The sequence below is a fragment of the Patiria miniata genome, unplaced genomic scaffold (assembly GCF_015706575.1).
Source record: "Patiria miniata isolate m_02_andy unplaced genomic scaffold, ASM1570657v1 HiC_scaffold_7, whole genome shotgun sequence".
Classification (NCBI taxonomy): domain Eukaryota; kingdom Metazoa; phylum Echinodermata; class Asteroidea; order Valvatida; family Asterinidae; genus Patiria; species Patiria miniata.
The window spans coordinates 40,449,654-40,469,517 of NW_024037074.1; the positions used below are offsets into that span (position 1 = coordinate 40,449,654).

At 40.8% G+C, this 19,864-nt stretch overlaps 1 protein-coding gene across 1 annotated transcript; it reads left to right on the plus strand.

The window, feature by feature from the left end:
* Window positions 1–208: 208 nt before the first annotated feature.
* Window positions 209–15,204, plus strand: LOC119718881 (regulator of microtubule dynamics protein 3-like). Its single transcript, XM_038188305.1, has 8 exons — window positions 209–587; window positions 1,823–1,997; window positions 3,167–3,278; window positions 4,936–5,072; window positions 6,003–6,080; window positions 8,076–8,228; window positions 10,933–11,013; window positions 11,813–15,204. The coding sequence occupies exons 1-8, from the start codon at window positions 295–297 to the stop codon at window positions 11,861–11,863; spliced, it is 1,080 nt and encodes a 359-aa protein (XP_038044233.1). The 5' UTR covers window positions 209–294; the 3' UTR covers window positions 11,864–15,204.
* Window positions 15,205–19,864: the final 4,660 nt, after the last annotated feature.

Here is a 19,864-nt window from a genome sequence, read left to right on the forward strand (position 1 = left end):
TATCCGAAAATGGCACTTTCGTTTATGGCTACGGATATTCACAGAAGAGCACGAAGGTAGAACAAAGTCGTAGCCGCAAGATAGCGGACTGCTTGTTCCAGTTCTTATTGACAATGTCTGCTGCCATCAACGACAAACTTAAGATAGTAGGATCAGTAACTAGTCTCATATCGTATATTATGAGTACAAATACTAAAAAGGGGCCAGTCTATTGCCAGATAACGCGAAGGATCTTATCGCGATCGTCTTGACATGGTTTTGCATGCGTAACTTTACTGTTTTCTCTCAAACACCATGTTTTCAAATTTACATTTTAAAGAAATCTTGCCCGCTTTGGGCATGGGGATCATGGTGGGCGTCAGTGGCGCGGTTGTGTCCTACCGGCTGCGATCACAAACCACGTCCGTGCACTCGAGATTGGACAAGTTGACGGAGGCCATTTCGGCACTTCAGAGAGAGTGGCGGGAATTACGAGAGTCACTGACGGCGCAAGGTGCTTCGATCAAGAGGACCAACTCGGGCTTTATCTCAATACACGCAAGCAGTGGAGACGATGACGATGAATTCTTTGAAGAAGCCTATGAAGGGTAATTTTGCAAAGTGTTATGAGATAGGCCTATAAAAGATCATATTCAAATTTATCTTCAGTCACGACATTCATGACATTGTCTTTGTTGATTATTGATACTGTGACAGGCCTGGGTTAGCATAATTTTTGATCTCAATTTTCAGGGTCAGTCGGGGTCAGTTGGGGTTTTATTTATTTATTTTGTATTAAATTTTTTTAAAAAGCTATCAACATGATCAAGAATCCTGGAGTTGCTGGGTTCAATATCTTCCGATATAAGTACCAACTACCTACTCCTAGAACTATGAGGCTCCACGTAGTGGAGCCTCATAGGTTCAGAACCCCGCAAAATTGTTGTCAGCACAAAACACTAAATAAGTACAAAAACGTCCATCCCAACCAAGCCCTTTCCCACAGAACCGCTATACCCACATTATGTGCACCCGACAAACATCGGTGGATTCTGTCTGTTTTTCGGCAAAAATGATGAAGGGAGGTACGTACTTGCACTTGTACGCATGCGCATACTATCGTTCCGCGCCTACACCATACCCCCCGCGGCGCGCTCCGAGCGATCGAACCCGAAAATGACTGCGATCATTCTGCGCGCGTGCACGTTTCAAGTGTCAGGTTGGCTCAGTGCGGAAAGGGCATATTTTACATCATTTTTGCCAAAAAACAAATACCCCACGTCCGGATCCAGTACAGATCGAGAAACAAGATGACTGGTACTAAGGTAAGGTTAAGTTGAACTACCGATTTATTTGAATGGCAAGGCAGTGACGTCATCGTGATCGTGCCCAGCGCGCACTAATGTGATCCCTTCGAATAAGTGTCTAAAATAATCGAGGAGAGAATCTTTTGAGATCGAGTGCGATTTCGTTATTCCGCGTGATAATGTTATACACGTATGATAATGTACTATAATCGAACGACAGTGGAGAGTCTGGAACTAGGGTATGCATGAACTGGTTCCTGCCCACAAATATTCTGACTGTATCAATCATAAAGGGACCAAGCAGCAACCAGTGTAAACATGAATCGATATGCATCGCGTGACAATGATTTTGCCGCACTTGATCTCAAAAGCAGCTGTCGGCAATTAAATTGTTCACAACTGCGCGCTAGGCAAGATCACAACGTTTAAGGGCGGTGGGTACGAGCAAAAGATTGCGTCTGCTGGAAGAATGGATTTCCCAACCTCCTCTCTCTCTGCGATTTTAACTTTGTTTATTCTTGTACCACAACTTGTAGGTTCACCACACCACCCGAAGCTCTCCTATACAAGGATGCAGAGGAATCAGTGGAATTTGAAGGCGAAACTAACCTGGAGTTGGTGGCATTCCTGAGGGAAATGGACAAATTATTCCTGGGGACAGACGAGGAACAGGAAACAGCACTCAATAGGTTATTAGCAAAAAGGTTACAGGTATGTGCAGTATGTTTCAGCACCAATAGCCCTAACCCTGCAAAGTGCAGTATAGTGCAACAGATGTAAAAGTCTGTGGGACCTTGTTGCATTGGACTGTTAATGTTACGACCTAACTATGGCAATGGTTCCAATTATATAACCGACATACATATCCTTGTCATTTGATTGGTGGAACTCACATCACGTGACATTCGTTATTACTCCCATTTACGCCGGGTCTCAAAAAGTACTATCCGCCCATGGGGAATGGGAAATACTATTGAACAGTTAGGATCGTTTTTGTTCCAAGACGCGGTATTTGTGTGCAAAGGCATGCTGGTGTGCGCGTTCAGCGTTGCGCGTAGTTCGTATTGTTCCAAAGAGCCAGCGCTATGGAGTGGGGTTCAAACATTTTTCGTGAAGGGGTGGTTTGGAAGAGAGAAATACATTTCCCTACAATTTTGTAGTGAAATTTGAAAAGAGTTCAAATCTATCAAATGACAAGGATCTATGAATGTCAGTTATATAAAACAAATATTGAGTGGCTTTAAATTGTGAAATGGGAGGAATATTATCGCTCGGTAAAATCTGGACTTTTCCATTTCACGAGGCGAAGCCGAGTGAACGGGAAAAGTCCAGATTTTACCTTGCGATAATATTCCTCCCATTTCACTATGAGCCACTCAATATTTGTATACTAATGTTGGGACTGTCAGTCCCAACATTAGTTGGGACCGTTGCCATACTTGGGGTGTAACATTAACACCCCCAACACTCCCCGACCCCTATTTGATTTTCGGTCAGTAGTTTCGTAAGCGTATGATTCGAGTATATGTTTGCCCTTTTCTCTTTATCAATATGGTGGTGGTGTTTTTTGTAAGGCGGCAGAACGCTATGCCCCAATCTATAACAAATTAGCTCAAGTTTTCAACTGACACTTGTTCAAATGGGCTATGTTTTGTTGACCGTAAATTTGAAAAATGGACTCTCCGTGGCAAACTCTTGGTGGCGCACTGCATTGTGAGTCGCCCGAATTAACACAATGCAAAATATCTTCTTGGCATGCTTGGAGAAAAAGTCTTAATTATTCATGTAGCATGTACGTCGAGGTAATATTGCACTAAATGCTTTATGTTTTGACAGGTGTCGTATTTTCCACTGATATTTCTGTTGTTATTTGTTGACAGTATTCCGACAACGTTCACTTCATGTGGCGGCTTGCCAAAGCGCACTTACTAGCGTCAGATGTAGCAACAAAGAATGGTGATGATACGAACAAGAAGAGACTGATATTTGAAGGTACACGTAGGGCTTTGAGCATTCTGTTTGAAACTACTTACCCCAGATATTGAGTTTTAAATAAGAGAATAAATGTGTGCTTCGGAGGTTTTTATCACTCTGTTTAAGACCACTTAGAGTCTGGGTGCTGATAATTACCCGAGCCGGAGGCGAGGGTAATTATCAGCACCCAGACTCTAAGTGGTCTTAAACAGAGTGATAAATACCGACGGAGCACATATTTATTCCCATTCATAAATACCTTTTCGGTAAGAAAAAATCATATAATTCGTTCAAAACATCCCGATTTTGTTCAACAAATTCACTCTATGCTTTTTGAAACATCCCTCTTGCAAAATAATTGAGTGTTCAGCTGGCGAGTAAGATGTAAACAACCCTTTTATGGAGATTGACGCGCGCGTATCATGTTCTGTGCGATGTCGCGTTGCGTTTTGAATTTAGAACTATAAAATTCTGACTCCCTGGTAGTGTTGCGCATGCCTACGTGAGGATTGTGAACGTTCAACCAATGAAACGATAAGAGGCACTGGATTTTTAGGAGTCTACATTTTATTGTGACACTGGAAAAGTGTTTAAGACCAGCTAGTCATGTCTTTATCATCCGTTTAAGACCTGCCACGTGACGGGCTCTCAACCAATAGGAATGCGTAAACTGTCTTAGGTATTTATGAATGACATTTAATAAATGAAATAAAATAATGCGTGGTTGGGAATGTTGATGCCTGTAAATACTAACTATTTAAAACGATTGGCTATTCACTGGAAGTCTTTTCCTGCATGTGGCTTGTCAGGCTATAGACGACACTTCTAGGCCCAAAGCAGCATGAAAATGTGAAAAAAATGCGTAGATTTTGTGATAAATGATACAGTTTCTGCCGGAGTTGACCTAGACACACGTCCGCACTCACTCACGCCATCTCACTATCTATTGTTATCATTACTGCACTTTGTTATCCTTCTTTTGGTTCCTTGTGGTACAAGTAGGCACTGTTTTTTTCAGTGCTTTTCCGTAAAAAATATAAAATGGACTGGATTAGGCCCCCCCCCAAAAAATAGTTGGTCTCTGGTCAGACCGAAGTTCCGGAATTGATGCGGCGACGCGTTTTTTTTGTGGTTTTTTTGGTGGCTTTTTTTTTTTTCAAGCTTGTATTGTACAGACAAGGTGGGTACTATTTTGCTTTTTTGTGTCCTCATTATACATTGGTGTCCTCCATAATTTGCCTTGGTGCCCTTTATCATTTGCCTTGGTACAATTTCCCCATTCCTTGGTGCTCCTTGGTACAAAAATTTAAGGAGGCGCTGTTGTAGCTTCCGTGTTAATTTGAAAAAAAATAAAAGGTTGACGCGCATGATTAAAATCGATGCGCGCGCTGACCAGAGACCGAGTATTTTTTTTGTTTTGCCTTATCCCGTTGTCGTTATGGGATAAACGTATACATCAGGATGAGACCTCAGCAAGTCTAATTCACAAGTAACAGTCAGTCGGGTGCAGAGAGTACTATTGGCTGGCTCTGCTATATGGCATATTCCTTACCAATGGTTTCGGAGCACATCTACAATCAACCTACACCTCAGATTGTACCAGATTCTTTCAACTCTTTTGAGTTCCTAATTTTCATTGCATCTCCACCTTGCTTTCATTGTGCATTCATTACAGGCAAAGACTACGCATTCACTGCAATGTCAATTGACGAGAACAACGCCGACACTCACAAGTGGTACAGCCTTCTGATTGGTCTGGCCACAGACTACGTCTCCAATCAAGAGAAGATCCAGCTGGGATATGACTTTAAGGTGATAAGCCTTTATCTACTGGATACCGATGTCTTCCTAGGCACTTAAGTGTAACCAGCATCAGTCTGAGTACAGACTAGCCTGGTCACGGGCTCTGTGCACAAGAGGGCATTTTTAACCACTTTATCGAGAGCCTCATGGGACTAACGCGCAACTTATTCTATTCTGAATGTGCACAAGTACCCCCTCAACGGTAAGAAAGGGAGAGTTGGGGGAGACCACTGGGATAGACATTTGAACGTATTGCCGCCGACGCCTGAGGCTCATGCAAAGACGGAATGGCTTTGTGCACATTTAGAATAAAATATGTCGAGCGTACTTCGCGCTATACTTTCGCGAAAAAGTAGCACACGAGGTGTGTCCCGCCAATTGGGCTCTCGAAAGTGGTAAAAAAGCACCTGTAAATGCTCACTTAAAAGAACCTATGATCTCCGTGCACCAACAAATGAGGGCGCCCTTTTACCTAGCAACGACGTCCCATGGGCGGGACATTTAGCTGGTTGACGCGCACCGTTCCTTGTGTGTGATGCATGTACACCAGGGGATTTGTACTTTGTTCACGCAGTGGTACGGCCACGCGTCGCGGCAAAATTGCAGTCAGGCAAGATGGCGTCAGTCGGTCACACCCCAACTGTACTTTCTTTGCCGGTGAGGGGGGTACTTGTGAACGGAGCGGATAGGAATGTTGCAAGTAACAACCATCAGATTTTTGGATTCGGTGTGTCAACATTTGCACCAAAACTTGTAGCTTCAAAAAGCTGCACTGAATTTCCAAGTTGGGTACCAGAGTCAAAATAGGAACCATACTGAGTTTCAACCTTCCAACTTCGTAACTCTCCCTTTTGGTACGTGTACATGAGGGTTCATTATAATCCCGTTCACCGGAAAATGTGTCTTGACCACATGTCTGTTTGGATGTCTCTCAAACAGGAGCACATGTTGAAGGCTTTAGAGTTGCGTCCCAGTGATCCATATCTGTATAACTACTATGGCAGGTACATATATGAGGTAAGGCAACAGTAGTATACAAATATTGACTGCTCCGAGGGGTGTAGTAAAAATAGCCTCCCGAGGTGATCCATGGAGCGTTCTGTTTTCCTGAGGCATAGCCAAAGGAAATGGAACCCTCCATTGATCACCGAGGGAGGCTAGTTTTACTGCAACACGAGTTAAAGCAGTCAATATTTGTCTTATAACACCTCTCCCACAGATTATGCTTGATTTTGAGAGATTATTGATCGATTTAACCAAAATCTAATTAAAATGTACTTTTATTTGGGTATTAAATTAGTTGAAAATTATCTTGCACTTATTCAGATTGCCCCTTCATGAAACGTTTGAACCCATCTTTATAGCGCATTGGAACAATACACGCAACATGCACACCCGTATGCATGTGCACACAGACCTCGGGTTGCTACGTTGGTTGCTATGCTATAGTACTTTTTGAGCCGTTTTATAGACTTTTTGGCCGTGCACAGCAAGATACAAATAGCGAAGTAAAAATAGCGAATGCCATGTGACTCGCTGTCGGCCAATCAAGATACAGAATTTTTGGATGAAGTGTTATGATACGGTGTAGACCAATCCAGGCATGGGGTCATAGTTCACTAACAACGGCCCCCAGTAATGGCGGAAACATCGTGCCAGCTGTTGTACAAAGCAACTGCTCTATGGCCATTATTATTAATGTTAACTGGTTCAATGTGTCCGCCATTACTGGGGGCCTCTTTGAGTTCTTAGTTATCACATGCCTGGATTTGCTTGTTCTGAAAGGTAAGATACAACATTTGCAAACATCAAAAACCAAAACTACCAAATTATTATGAAATACGTTACTTGACTGTTAGTGTTAGTGAATAATAGTCTCAAGCATTTTGTGAAATCATGGCACCTGGTGTACTGTCATTTTCAAGAAAAGTGGAGTTTTTGTATCAATTTCCAATGATTGTTGGCTGACCATCGTTGGAAAAAAAAATTGCCTTTTTTCAAATACTGCCCCCAATTTACCAAATTTAGTTATTCCACATTTTGTTTGCCATCGGTGACGCACCCGTGAACGAGTGCAAGCCAACTAGTCTGGTTCCCTGACCTGATAATTCCCGACGTCTGTAAATTGCTCCGTTTCATCTGAAGTAGGGTCGGGGAGCCAGACCACAAGGACAGTATTTTTTATTGGTTTTTCCAGCTTCTATGAACACAAAACTCTTAACAGGTCAATGTAACAATATTTGCAATAAGAAACTAACCCCCAAATCCATCCATTTCTGAAAACTACAGCAAAAGCAAATGTTGTATTAACTTTAAGGCCGAGGGTTTGGATCCTCCTTGTCAAGTTATTATGTTCACCAGAAAATTGACTTAATAAGACAAGACAAGCCCAGTAGAGCTGGTCCCAGAGTGCACGAAATGCTACTCAATTGATTCAGACTGGCTATTTACTGGAAGGTCTTTTCATGCATCTGGTCTACACAATGGGCCGGATTTAAATCCATTCATTGGCGTTACGGGGTAATCCTATACAACAGCACTGCCTGGCTAACAAGTGACAGTCAGCGAATCAGTCAGTGAGATATTTACAAAGACGACACCGGGGCCAAGTTCGGGCAAGGACCATAAGTCAACTAGTGTTTGATTTGTGACGTACCTTACGCCTGTGCCTTGATAGCGTCTCTAGTCAAACGCTGGTCAAAATGTCATCACAAAACTTCTGGATCCTGGCTCCCTGCTAGCGTTATGAATGCGCGCGGCTATTGGTTACCAGCGATGCAACCAGCCCCAGTAGGTTGGTTCCAAATAGTTGACTATTGTAGTCGACCACCGTTGACTAGACAGAGTTCGGGCAAAAGTTAGTCGAACTATGGTCAACTATAGTTCTTGCGCGAACTTCAAGTACCATCTAAAACGTACAGAAAGTAATTTCCCCTCGTGGTTCACTTGACAGCATAAACCCCACCAGATCTTACAAATCCTGACTGTTGTGTTACTTTTTCCCCTTTTCAGGTAGCCACAATGAGTTGGATTCTGCGGAAAGCGGCTGCTGCCCTCTATGGGGAGCCGCCGTCAGGAACGATAGACGAAGCCCTGGAGAACTTCCTGAAGGCAGAAGCTTTGCAGCCCCAGTTCTTCAGCACGAATGCACTCTATGTGGGAAAGGTGGGAAAACTTTTTCCAAAAATATTAAAAAGTCATAACTCCACCAGATTTTTTTCTGGGAATTTTTTAATGTGCTAAAATCCACCCAATACTGTCTTCTGTGATGTTGACTCTGTATACAAGTACCTTGACACTGGTGACACTACCAATATTTTGGTCAATTTACATATAGAGCTTTTTTCAGGTGCAAAGATTATCGTAAGATATTAGAGAGGTTTCTTAACGCAGGTGAATGGATACGGTTAGGGCACCGGATAGGCCATCAGTTGTGTGGTCTTGTGATGTCATACGCAACTCGCTATCCGCTACACATCACAGATGTATCCCTTGTGACACTTTCTGTAAATTGTTGATGTTAACCATCTTTTCTGATAAATTATGTAATAATTTATGACAGTGATGTAGTGCCTTGATGCTGGGCCTTGGCCTTAAGGCTGCCTTAAGGCTGGATTTTAGGGCCTTGGCCTTGGCCTCGAGGCTTGAGGGCAAAAGCCTTGGCCTTGGCCTTGGCCTTGAGGGTTCAGGGCCTTGCAATTTTGAGTCAAGGCTCTTCAAGGCCCATAGATTTTTGCATTTTCCAGATAAATCTGTTCGAAATTTTGCTGTTACCGTTTTAATCGTATTACCATGGAGGAGGGAAGCACCCTATAGATTTGTGTGTTGGGCACACTTCCACTTTTGTAGCATCACATTTTGTTACCATTGTAGTAGATTTGCTGCAAAAATATTCCGTACACTTGTGGGGCTAATGAGATGATCACTTTAATTGCATATAATAATAATAATAGAGAACATTTATATAGTGCCAAAATCCGTCTAAAAAAGACGCTCAAGGCGCATATAACTATGGAATAGATCTGATTGGTTATATATGTCTCCCTGATAAGTGCTAAAGATTTGCATGTATCTGTTTTAGATAATGCTGATATTTCTGACCATGTTGGGCCAGCAAATAAAAAAATTCCCAAATCAGTTTCTCGGATCCCCCTTTTGATACAATTGGGAGAATTGTGTGTCAATATAGAAGTAAATCATTATTTTGTCTAGTTAAACCATATTGAAGACCTGAACTTATACTTTAATACATGTAGATACAGTGCAGTCATAAAACGGTGTAGGCCTATGCGAGCATGTTGATTGCAATTAAAGAAATGTTGTTCTTCGTAACGAGCAATTCGTGATGATAAGGGCGGATCCAGGGGGGCCAAAAGGGGCCATTGCCCCCCCCCCCCAAAAAAAACACGAAACCGTTTTTTTTAATGTGACGTCGTAATAAAGGCAGGCAATGAGTACACCACCATCTTTTCCTCAAAAAAACATCGGTAAAAATGGTCAGAAATTGCCTCAAATCGCACCACAGAGCATATCTCGAATCCAAATTTTTTTCGGGGCCCTTAGGCGGGCCCCGAAATCCAAGCCGAAATTTTTTGACCCACTTTTTTTGGGGGGGACCAAAATTTCTTTGCCCCCCCCCCCCCAAATTGTGTTCTGGATCCGCCCTTGCGTGATGACGTGTCACTCATGTGACTATAATTAGTTCTATATCAGTGGTCATTTCATAAAACAGGGCCTTGGCCTTGGCCTTGGCCTTGGCCTTGAGGGTTAAGCCTTGGCCTTGGCCTCGAGGCTTGAGGGTCAAAGCCTTGGCCTTGGCCTTGAGGGTCAAAGCCTTGGCCTTGGCCTTGGCCTTGAGGGTGAAAGCCTTTGCTCCAACACTGATTTATGATTTGATTGATAGAGGATGAACTACGGAATATATATCTATGATTTTATAATTGTGATGCACTCATTAACCCTAACCCGGCCAGAGGCAACACAGTGCATCAGGTGGAAAAGTCTGGTGCACTTTGATGCATTCAGCTACCAACTCCAGTGCATAAACCGCCGCTTCTGAGACAATGAGAGCTAATCCCATTGAACAATGCCACAGTTGTATCCTGCTGCATTTGGTGACCACAGACTCTGAGGCAGTTTGGCCTTGAGACTTTTGGCCTGATGGATCTTGCTACACTGGGCAGGCTTGTCACTTAGACAAGTGTTGCATGTTGCGTTTGGCTGGGTTTCTAGCCAAAATACCCTGGAGGGTTAGGGTGAATGCAGTCATCCTCCAAGAGTGATTATGAATAGCAAACTACCTACCCAACAAACAAAACAATTGTTTGAAGTCATTCTTAATGAAACTTGAATGGCAAATTACAAAGTACCAAGGTAACAGGGACAGGAATAATGTCACACTTTGGACCTTTAATTTATAGAATGGCCCATGTGCCATTTGCCTGTGTTTCGAAGCAGGATTAGCCGCAGATACTCTATCAGTGGCTGCAATTTTTGATTACTGCTTTTATTGATAATGGTTCTGATAACTAAAGTATACATGTACACAGAGTGCGAAACAACGAATAGTCAATAATGGTTACGGATAGCTAAACGTATGCGTACAAGCAGATCAGCGAAACCTCTCTAACGGTGCATGGATACCAGGGACGTAAGACTTCACACTTCTGGTCTGGCCCCAGACCCCTCCCTCGTAAATATTCCTGCCGAGTGAATCAGCTCACGTATCTCACATTGTTTGAAAATACATGCATTGGTTACATACAGGGCCCCCTCAGTAGATCACGCACTGGTCCATTGTAATCAGATGAGATTTTCAGGAAGAGAATTTGAAGTCTTTTTTTTTGCCATGTGTCTTGCATGAACACAGTGTTACCTCCAGAAGCGGGACACAAAGAAGGCCGTGGCATGGTTCCAGACAGCAGTTGGTATCCCAGGAAGCTCAGCGGACGTAAGTGGTTTACTCTCAACCGTTAATCCCAACTCCTGATATAAGTTGGGGAAACCTTTCTGCAACTGCCAAAATCCAGCACTTTGCAGGAAATCAACAGACCGATACATTAAGGTCTGCTCCGTGGTGTTTTGACCAGTCACAATCGTGATTAATGTCAGCATGTGTGCACAGAAGTCTGACATGCGTGCATGTGCGTATGACACGTACGGCTGGAACATGCAGTGTGCAGTGGGAGGGGCTTAATGGCCCCGCCTATTGCACGTTCCTCTTCACATGCATAATTGTCTCAGTTAAAATAAAATGTACAGCCTTTTCATTTGATTTTTGTAATGTTCTACTGTTTTTTTTCCCGAAATGCCAACATTTTTAAAGGCATATAGGATCATTTGCATTTATCCCAAACGTAACCTACTGAATTATTATCAAAAAGCTTACTTGGATTAAAGATCATACTGGTACTAAACACCCCGTGAAATTATTCTGTCTGGCTTGCTGTCATTTGGAAGAAATCAAGAAATGTAGGTGATTTCCAACGATCAGTCAATTGACTGATCTTTGGAACTAAAGATTAACATTAACGGAATTGTGTAGTGTGATCAAAAGTTTGAGCATGGTTTTTCACTTTTTCTTGAAAAGTGTCATATCCACTGAGCCGAAACTTCCACAGGTTGGGTTTTGAACATTCTTCTTTGGATTTTGAGTGGTGGTATTATTGGAAACGAACAAAATGCATGAAAGGCAAATGATGCTATATGTCTTCAATTTGTATTTAAATATGCCACTTTCTTCTTTCCAGGAATTAAAATCCAAAGAAGAGGCTCAACTTTACCTCAGAAAGTACACGTAATGGTGAGAAGCAACCCAACACAACATTATGAGGAGTAATAAAGTCGTCAATCAGCCCTGGCAACGTCCGTCTGACTTCCTAAATCAGGCTCAGTGTGAGATTGTTTTTGTCCCTCTGTGTACATCAGTGTAAATTGAGTACATTTTCATGAGTATGAGTACGAGTATCTTGCCATGAGTACCAATACAAGTACGACTACAGGTACATTTTTCCCCATAGGTACGAGTACATTTCCACGAGAAATGAGTATGAGTACTTTCCATGAGTACAATCACATTTCAATGGACACATATTTGCTCTAGGGTTTCTTGTTTTCAAACTAGGCATTATAGACAAATGCAAAACCCTCCAAATACAGTAGAAAATGGGTTCTTTTCAGGCCACAGGTTGAGATGCTGTGCTTTTATGAAAACAGCTGCAAATCCGAATTCATGAATGTAGATTATTATCGAAGCTTAGAATTTCTTTTTCTAATATGCAAGGAAATCAACATTAGCAGGACACGAGGCTGTATTTTCATGTTTTTTTCAAGCTTTTTATTTACACAGTGACAGTAATTGATTTTTTTTGGGGGGGGGGGGGGGTTTCGCTATTGATTATGAACAAATTATGTACCATGGTCTTTTGATTGAAAAATTTATGTCTGAAGTCATGTTTTATAATCAGCACGAGTGCCACAGTATATAATGAGCACGGGATCCCGCCCTCCTTTTGGTTTTATTTTATTGTTATAATTACTTATTATTGCTGACCGGACAATCATAACACTGGAACATATCGTGGTCACGTGCCTACCCACCCACATCAAATTCTTCCGTTCTGCACGTATATCACTTGAAATAGAGTTTTAAGAAGGAGAAGTTTGGCCTGTGGATATTAAAAAGACTTTCAAGAGAAAGCACCAATTTGGGTTCAAAAACATGATTACCACAAAACGATTGTAGTTTGAAAGATTGCTAGAAAGTAGAATATGAACATTCACACAATTTGGAAATTTTTGTTATTTTTCGTGTAATTACTGCGCACAGGAATTTAGGAGTACAAAATTGTGGTCCTCACAAATCAAGATGTCGGAATGCTACTTGTCATTCTAGTTGTACAAGTTTCTTTTCAAAATCATATGCACTAGGATCGCTATGCGTATAATTCCAAATCTCGCATAGGATCTGATATCTCGCAGTGTATTGAGTGCATTTTATGCGGCGCCATTTTTTGTTGAAAGTCTAGCTCAAAGGCCAAAAACTCCTGCGGCGACAGTTGTAAACAAACAGGGCTTTCCAACATGTTCTCCATAAATGTAAGACATTATGTGGAATTCTTATGACCAAGATCTAAAACAATCTAAAACATGCTTTTTTTTCAAACATTATGGCCCAGGTGGCATTGTCTGTAGATTCCTGATAATGTCCAATGTCAATTAGATTCTGAAAATGACGATTGTGCAAAGTTGTGTGTTTCTGTGTGTGTGTGCGTCGATCCTAGCAAAATCCACTTGTGTATTCTAAAAAGTATGGTTTAGATTGCAATGATCCCTCCGAAAAAAAGATGAAATACTGCGAATCTGGTTTTTCTGGGTTCATGGCTACTAGAATGTGAAAAAAAAGTTGAATTTATTTAAACAAATATTTGGTCAAGGAGGTTCTCACTTAATTATGATATTTTGTTAATTAATGTCACATGCATGTGTATGTACAATTATATACTGGTACATGTAACGTGAAAACTTGGCTGAGTGTAAATTGTAGTTTTATAATTCAGAAAAAAATCTGCTGAAGTATTCTTATACAGTTTCTGATACATTTGATACTGGTCGGCTGCTCAAATTTGTAACTGAAATAAAAACAAAGAATTAGAAAGAATTTTCAAAGTAATACTTGTAAATTACTGCATGTGTAATGATCAAGTATAAATTGTTACATTTAAAAAATTATTAAACGTATTCTAATTTTGAATTTTCATTATGTAAAATGCAGTCTTTCGTTATCAAAACTGTGACATTATTTGGTCCGTTCAGAATTACCATATTCTTTACAATCAATTTGAAGAGTTTACTTTGCATTTTGTGTTGTGCTTTTAAAAGTTAACAAGGTTGGAAACTGACAGTGGGCTTTGTGTGTTTATGAACGTACTTTTCCATCTTATTTCGCATGGCTTTAACTTCTTTCAGCAGAGAGTTTTTGAAGTTAAAACTTTGACTATTTGGAATTGAAGCAACAGCCAATACCTGGAAACATGGATAACCTGTGTATACACATCGCACTGCACATTTGCCGGAATGAAAATGGCTTAGAATATCCACATTTGGATGAGGGGCCATTTTGAGGCATGTGTATGGGAGTAGTATCAATGAAACAATGTAATAGCGATTGTCAGGAGTCATTGAAACAAAAGTTTTTGTAATCAAACTAAATGTATGATGATAACCTGTAGAAGCATAGCTGGCACTTTATCCAAATTCCAAATTATAATTGTTTAATTTGTGTTGCTAGTGATATTCTAATTTGAAAACCCTGTGCAATTTTATGGACTAAGGATTTTGCACTTTTATATTTGCCAAAAATGTGCACTTAAATGGAAGTTTCATTGCCCACTTTTAAAGTGCGAACTGAGAAGCTTATGTTACAAATAATTCAAACCAATGTTCTGTTGAGTATTCAAAAAATATTACAATAATTTTGAAATTTTAATTATATAACTTCAATTCAGAAATGTCTGATCTTATTTCTAAACTGTGAGCAAAATGAAAAAGTACATGCAATTTGAATCAAGCACATTTACCGGTAGTTTCAAGGAGAAACTCACCAGTCCTTGGGGAAATTTGACCTTTTATTTATGTTCAGATTTTGTTATCATGGTTTACAATGGGCAGTTGTATTTTTGATAGGCCAATTGTTTTAAAACACTGCATTCCTTAGACTGCAAAGAATGTAATATGTTGCCCTAATGCTCCTAGTATGCTGTCAAGGCATTGATGGCAGTTTTAAGCTTTGCGCTCTTTTTTGGTGTGTGTTAAATCTAGAAACTCAACTGAATGTTTGGACATATATATGCAAATGTACAATGGGAGACTTTTTGAGACAATTGGTGGCAGCAAACATTTTTTGTTTTCCTGTTGTTTTGAACATGCGCACATTAACTTAAACGCTTGATAAGGTCCGGTGTGTTTGCTGCCACCACCAGTCGTAAAAGTTTCCCATTGTTTGAAGCATAATTTTCTCACAATGTATAAAAGATTATTGTACTGTAGAAACATGTACATGTAAATTTTATTATGTGTAAATGAAGTTTGTGACAAAGTTTGTTCGTGTCATTTTGATTAAAATTCCACCAGATAAATCATATTTGATTTGCAGCAGTGATATCGTATATATATCCCAATTTCAACTTTCGTCTGACGTCCGTAACACTTATATATTTAGCTCAAATTAATACACATATGCAGGCTGAGTATATTACATCAACGTTTAAAAAAGCCCAGTGCAGTAGGCCTGCTTCTTGTGTGCCTTTCAGAAAATTATCTACACTTCAGTTTAGCCTCACAAGTCTGCCCTTTATTTGACTTTTCTTTTCACGAGTTATCCCCCCCCCTTCTCTTTCCATATTCCCCTGCTGCTTCAACTTTTTACGCACTGAATCATGCTTGAATTATTCCGACATGATGCAGCGCCCTCATGTGTACAGAAATGTGCCATTTACATGTAAATTACTTGAAATCTAAGATAAATGGATCCAAGATAGTACGTCAGGCTGTCACAGGAATGCACATGTAAACAAAGCGTGACGTCATGATGCTTCAGGCTGAATGCTCCTGCGCCTTATGGGTTCAGTTCACCAAACAGAGGGTGCTTTCTGACCACTATTGAGAGCCCAGTGGGCAGGAGACACTGCGTGCGTGTGTACTGGTTCATGAGCGTATACTACTGATAATGTGGTGCTTATAGCACTTTATACCAAAGGTCGCAAAGTGCTCGGTCTCTACCGTCACACGTACCCATTTACACTCCAGGCAGAGAGGCAATTGTAGTAAAGTGTCTTGCCCAAGAACACAAGCCCCATAACACAAGCCCAAGTTCCAAGGTCAGATCGAACCCATCAACCACGGCACAAGTCGACTCCATAACCATTGGACCACATAGCGCTCCACAGCGTATAGTGCCTATACACACGACTAATTTTATTCCGAGTATTCACAAAGCCTTAGTGTCTTCACATGAGCATCAGGCATCATCGATGCGTTCGAATGTCTCTGCCCGGGGTCTCCTCCCCCAACTCTCCCTTTCTTACCATTGAGGGAGTACTCTCCCATTAAGGGGGTACTTGTGCACGGAGCCCATAAAGTCTAGACCCAAGATACTTCCAACCCTCATTGAGATAAAGAAAATGTCACAAAAACAAGACTTAAGTCAAGTAGCAAGCTGCAGGTGCTGGACCAATTTGGTTCAAGGGTAGTCATCTGAGCAATCAATTTTGGGGGCCAAGGTGAGGCAAGTCTAAATCTTAAGTGTCAGCAGGGTGACCGTTTTAGCCGATTTTTTGCGAGATCTGACAGATTTTTTGAAAAAAAAACCAAGAATCTAGCAGAAAATCTAGCAGAAAGAAAATTTTAGCAGATTTCAAGCAGAATTCTGTAATATCGGTGATCCTCGCAGAAAATAATATAGCACATTTATTTGAACAAGCTTAATTTTTTCAATCACTTATAAAAAAAACACCTTGAACAGCAGGGATAGGCAGGCCAGTCTAAGTGTGTTAAGGTACCCTGACCATAGGACTACGCGAGTAAAGTACTACTACTATAGACTTTTGAAGGTGCATGCTAGACACGCATCTATTGGGTTTTTTTAAAGGAATTTTATAACATCTGCATGCGAGTATAAGTGTTTATAATGTGTTTTGTGTAATTCTGGGTGATTTTGCAGATTTTTGTTGAATCTAGGGGGGAGCAGATTTTTGAAGTGCATCTAGCAGAATTGTGCCATTTCCAAACGGTCACCCTGTGTGTCAGTTAGATAGGCACAAACAGGACTGGTCCTCTATAGGACCAGTAAAGTCAAATTTTGGGTCTTGGCAATTCAAATTTACAAGTGACAGTGAGTGGGGTATGTAGAAGAGTTGTAACGAGTCACTGATTTTTGTGACTCAAGTCGAGTCGAGTCACTTTAAAGAAGTGACTCGAGTCATTTTAAAGAAGTGACTCAAGTCAAGTCGAGTCATTAGGTCAAGAAGGACGAGTCGAGTTGAGTCACAGTGTGTAGTCGAGTTGAGTCGAGTCAAGTATTTAGCTCGAGTCACAAATATTTGAACACTATACAATAAATAAACACGAGAGAAAGTCATTTTTTGGCTTTTTAAATTTTAAATACGGGCTATTACATGTGGTGACAACTGACACACCACATTTGACTCTTAATGAAAATAGAAAGAGGGTGCCAGCTGATTGCCATTCAACTAATGGGGGACACTGATCAAACCACGGATACATTATTCGCGAACATTCTAACGCGACATGAACAAAAACCGGCACTGGCGTAAGTCATTGCAAATATTTTTTCGCAAAGTTTGCTTTTATTTTTGGGACACATGTCTCATTAGCCTTCCTCGAGTCAAGTCGAGTCATTCTGATGAGGGACTCGAGTCAAGTCAAGTCATTTGCCCTTAGGGACTCGAGTCGAGTCACCAAAAATTATGACTCGAGTCTTACTCAAGTTGAGTCATTGACTCAAGTCATGACAACTCTGGGAGAAAGAGTACGTGTTGACTGGCCTTTTGGGATCAGCCCCCCCCCCCCCCCAAAAAAAAATTTGAAAGACATTTGTTGAACTTGAATTTTTTTTAATTGGCATGATATTTTTTATTGTGGTTCAAAATGCTGATACAAAATATACACATATTTTTTTATTTTATTTATATTAAAGCTCGATTTACATGTATATTAAAGGTGAAAGCATGTGAAGAAAGTTATACAAACGTTACTTGCATTGCTGTGAGTTGATTCCATCAAAGAGTTGTCAGATATACATGTACACGCAAATACCAACATTAATATTTACAAATGTGAAATTGTGCTTTTTATACAATATATGTACATGTAGGTAACAGTTCGACATCAAACACAAAAAAATAATTTCTCACAAAAATGTCCATTATTAAAGGGCAGTTAATTGGGCCCATGTACACACAGTGGAATAGTCATGATCATGTTATGCATGATTGAGTATTTGGCGTATATCTACAACAAAAATTAATATTAATAAATAAAAAAAAAACATTATGGGAATGCACATAATAGTTCTTTGTAGTACAGTATGCAAGGTTGCATATTAATTAATCTACCACTGCTACTTGGCTTAACATGGCATCATATGTTTCAGTAAAACAAGCAAGTTAATCAAGAAAGCCTAGTGATTGTGCAGTTATGAGCCCATCTTCCGTTTTAGTCCTTGAAGTAATTTCTCACAAAAGTTCTCTTAAAAAGGGCAGTCGGGTGGCTCGGGCCCCATTACATGTAAAACTTAGTGGAATAGACGTGATCATGTTCTGCATGATTGTGTATTTGATATGGTGTATACATGTACGGTACCTACAAAAAAGTTAATGAATAAAAATAACTAGTTTGGCAAGTCCAATAACCTAAAGGTGGATTTTCATTCTCTTCTAGGAACAGGGCCCGTAACTACACAAACCCTTCGCTATAGCCCCCCCCCCCCCCTTCAAACAGGACGCTGGTCAGGGCTGACGTCATTTGAGCTCTCATTGGATAGATTTGCGTGACCTGTGACGTAGAACGCGTCACACAAACTAGCTTCCGGTGCCCATCATGCGTAGCGCACGCTAGCTGCATGCGAAGGTCAATCTGTACTTCCTTCACAAGATTCTGTGAAGCTCATCAGCCCTTACCAGCGCCCTGTTTGCAGGGCGGGGGGTACGAGCGAACACAAACCCTCAAAGCCTTGCCTAGGAAACATATACATGTACATAGCAAGCACTGTTGTATACATTCAAGGGCGGATCCAGAACACAATTTTTGGGGGGGCCAAAAAAATTTTGGTCCCCCAAAAAAGTGGGTAAAAAAAATTACGGCGTGGGGTTCGGGGCCCGCTTAAGGGCCCCGAAAATTTTTTGGATTCTAGATGCTCTGTGGTGCGATCTGAGGCAATTTCTGACCACTTTAACCAATGTTTTTTTGAGGAAAAGATGGTGGTGTACTCATTGCCTGCCTTTATTGCGATGTCACATAAAAAAAAAAAAAAATTGGTTTCGTTTTGGGGGGGGGGGCCATGGCCCCCTTTGGCCCCCCCCCTGGATCCGCCCTTGTATACATTAGGGTTGTGCATTGCAACTCGACTGCCGATGTCAGGAAACAGTTCCAGATTATGGGATCGGGTACCCACAACCAACTTCACAAATTACTAAGTAACTTCTCAGACAACTTCTCGTTTGTGGAGAATTTTCAAAATGAAAACCAGGCTCCATGGAAAAACAAAATAGATTCATGGTTATGACGCTTGCACAAATGAAATTTACACCGTGAAGCTACATGTATTGAGCTCCCTGAACACACTTGTATCTTTCTGTGTTCATGCACCGATGTAGCAGAATTATCATGCGGACGGATCTTTATGAACAACCTGTACAGCAACCTCCGAGATTTACATTTTGGGGTTAGGTTTCTTTAACGGATACCCAGGTACCCATTTTTTTTTTTAATCGGGTACCCGATTTCCATACTACCTGTAAATGCACACCCCTAGTGTACATACAGTGTAGAGTTCTAACAATATGGCTGCACCCAGATTCTGAACACAAAATACATGTAGCCTATGCAAGCAATATACCCACATTAACTAATGTGTTCAAAACACCTGCAAAAATTTATAGCACAAACGAAACCTGCAATTGCGACAACCACACAAAACGGGGAACAATGAGTTTTGCAATTAAATAAAATAATGAATTGCGGCATCTAAAATTAATGTTGCAAATCATATTTGTTTCCAGCTT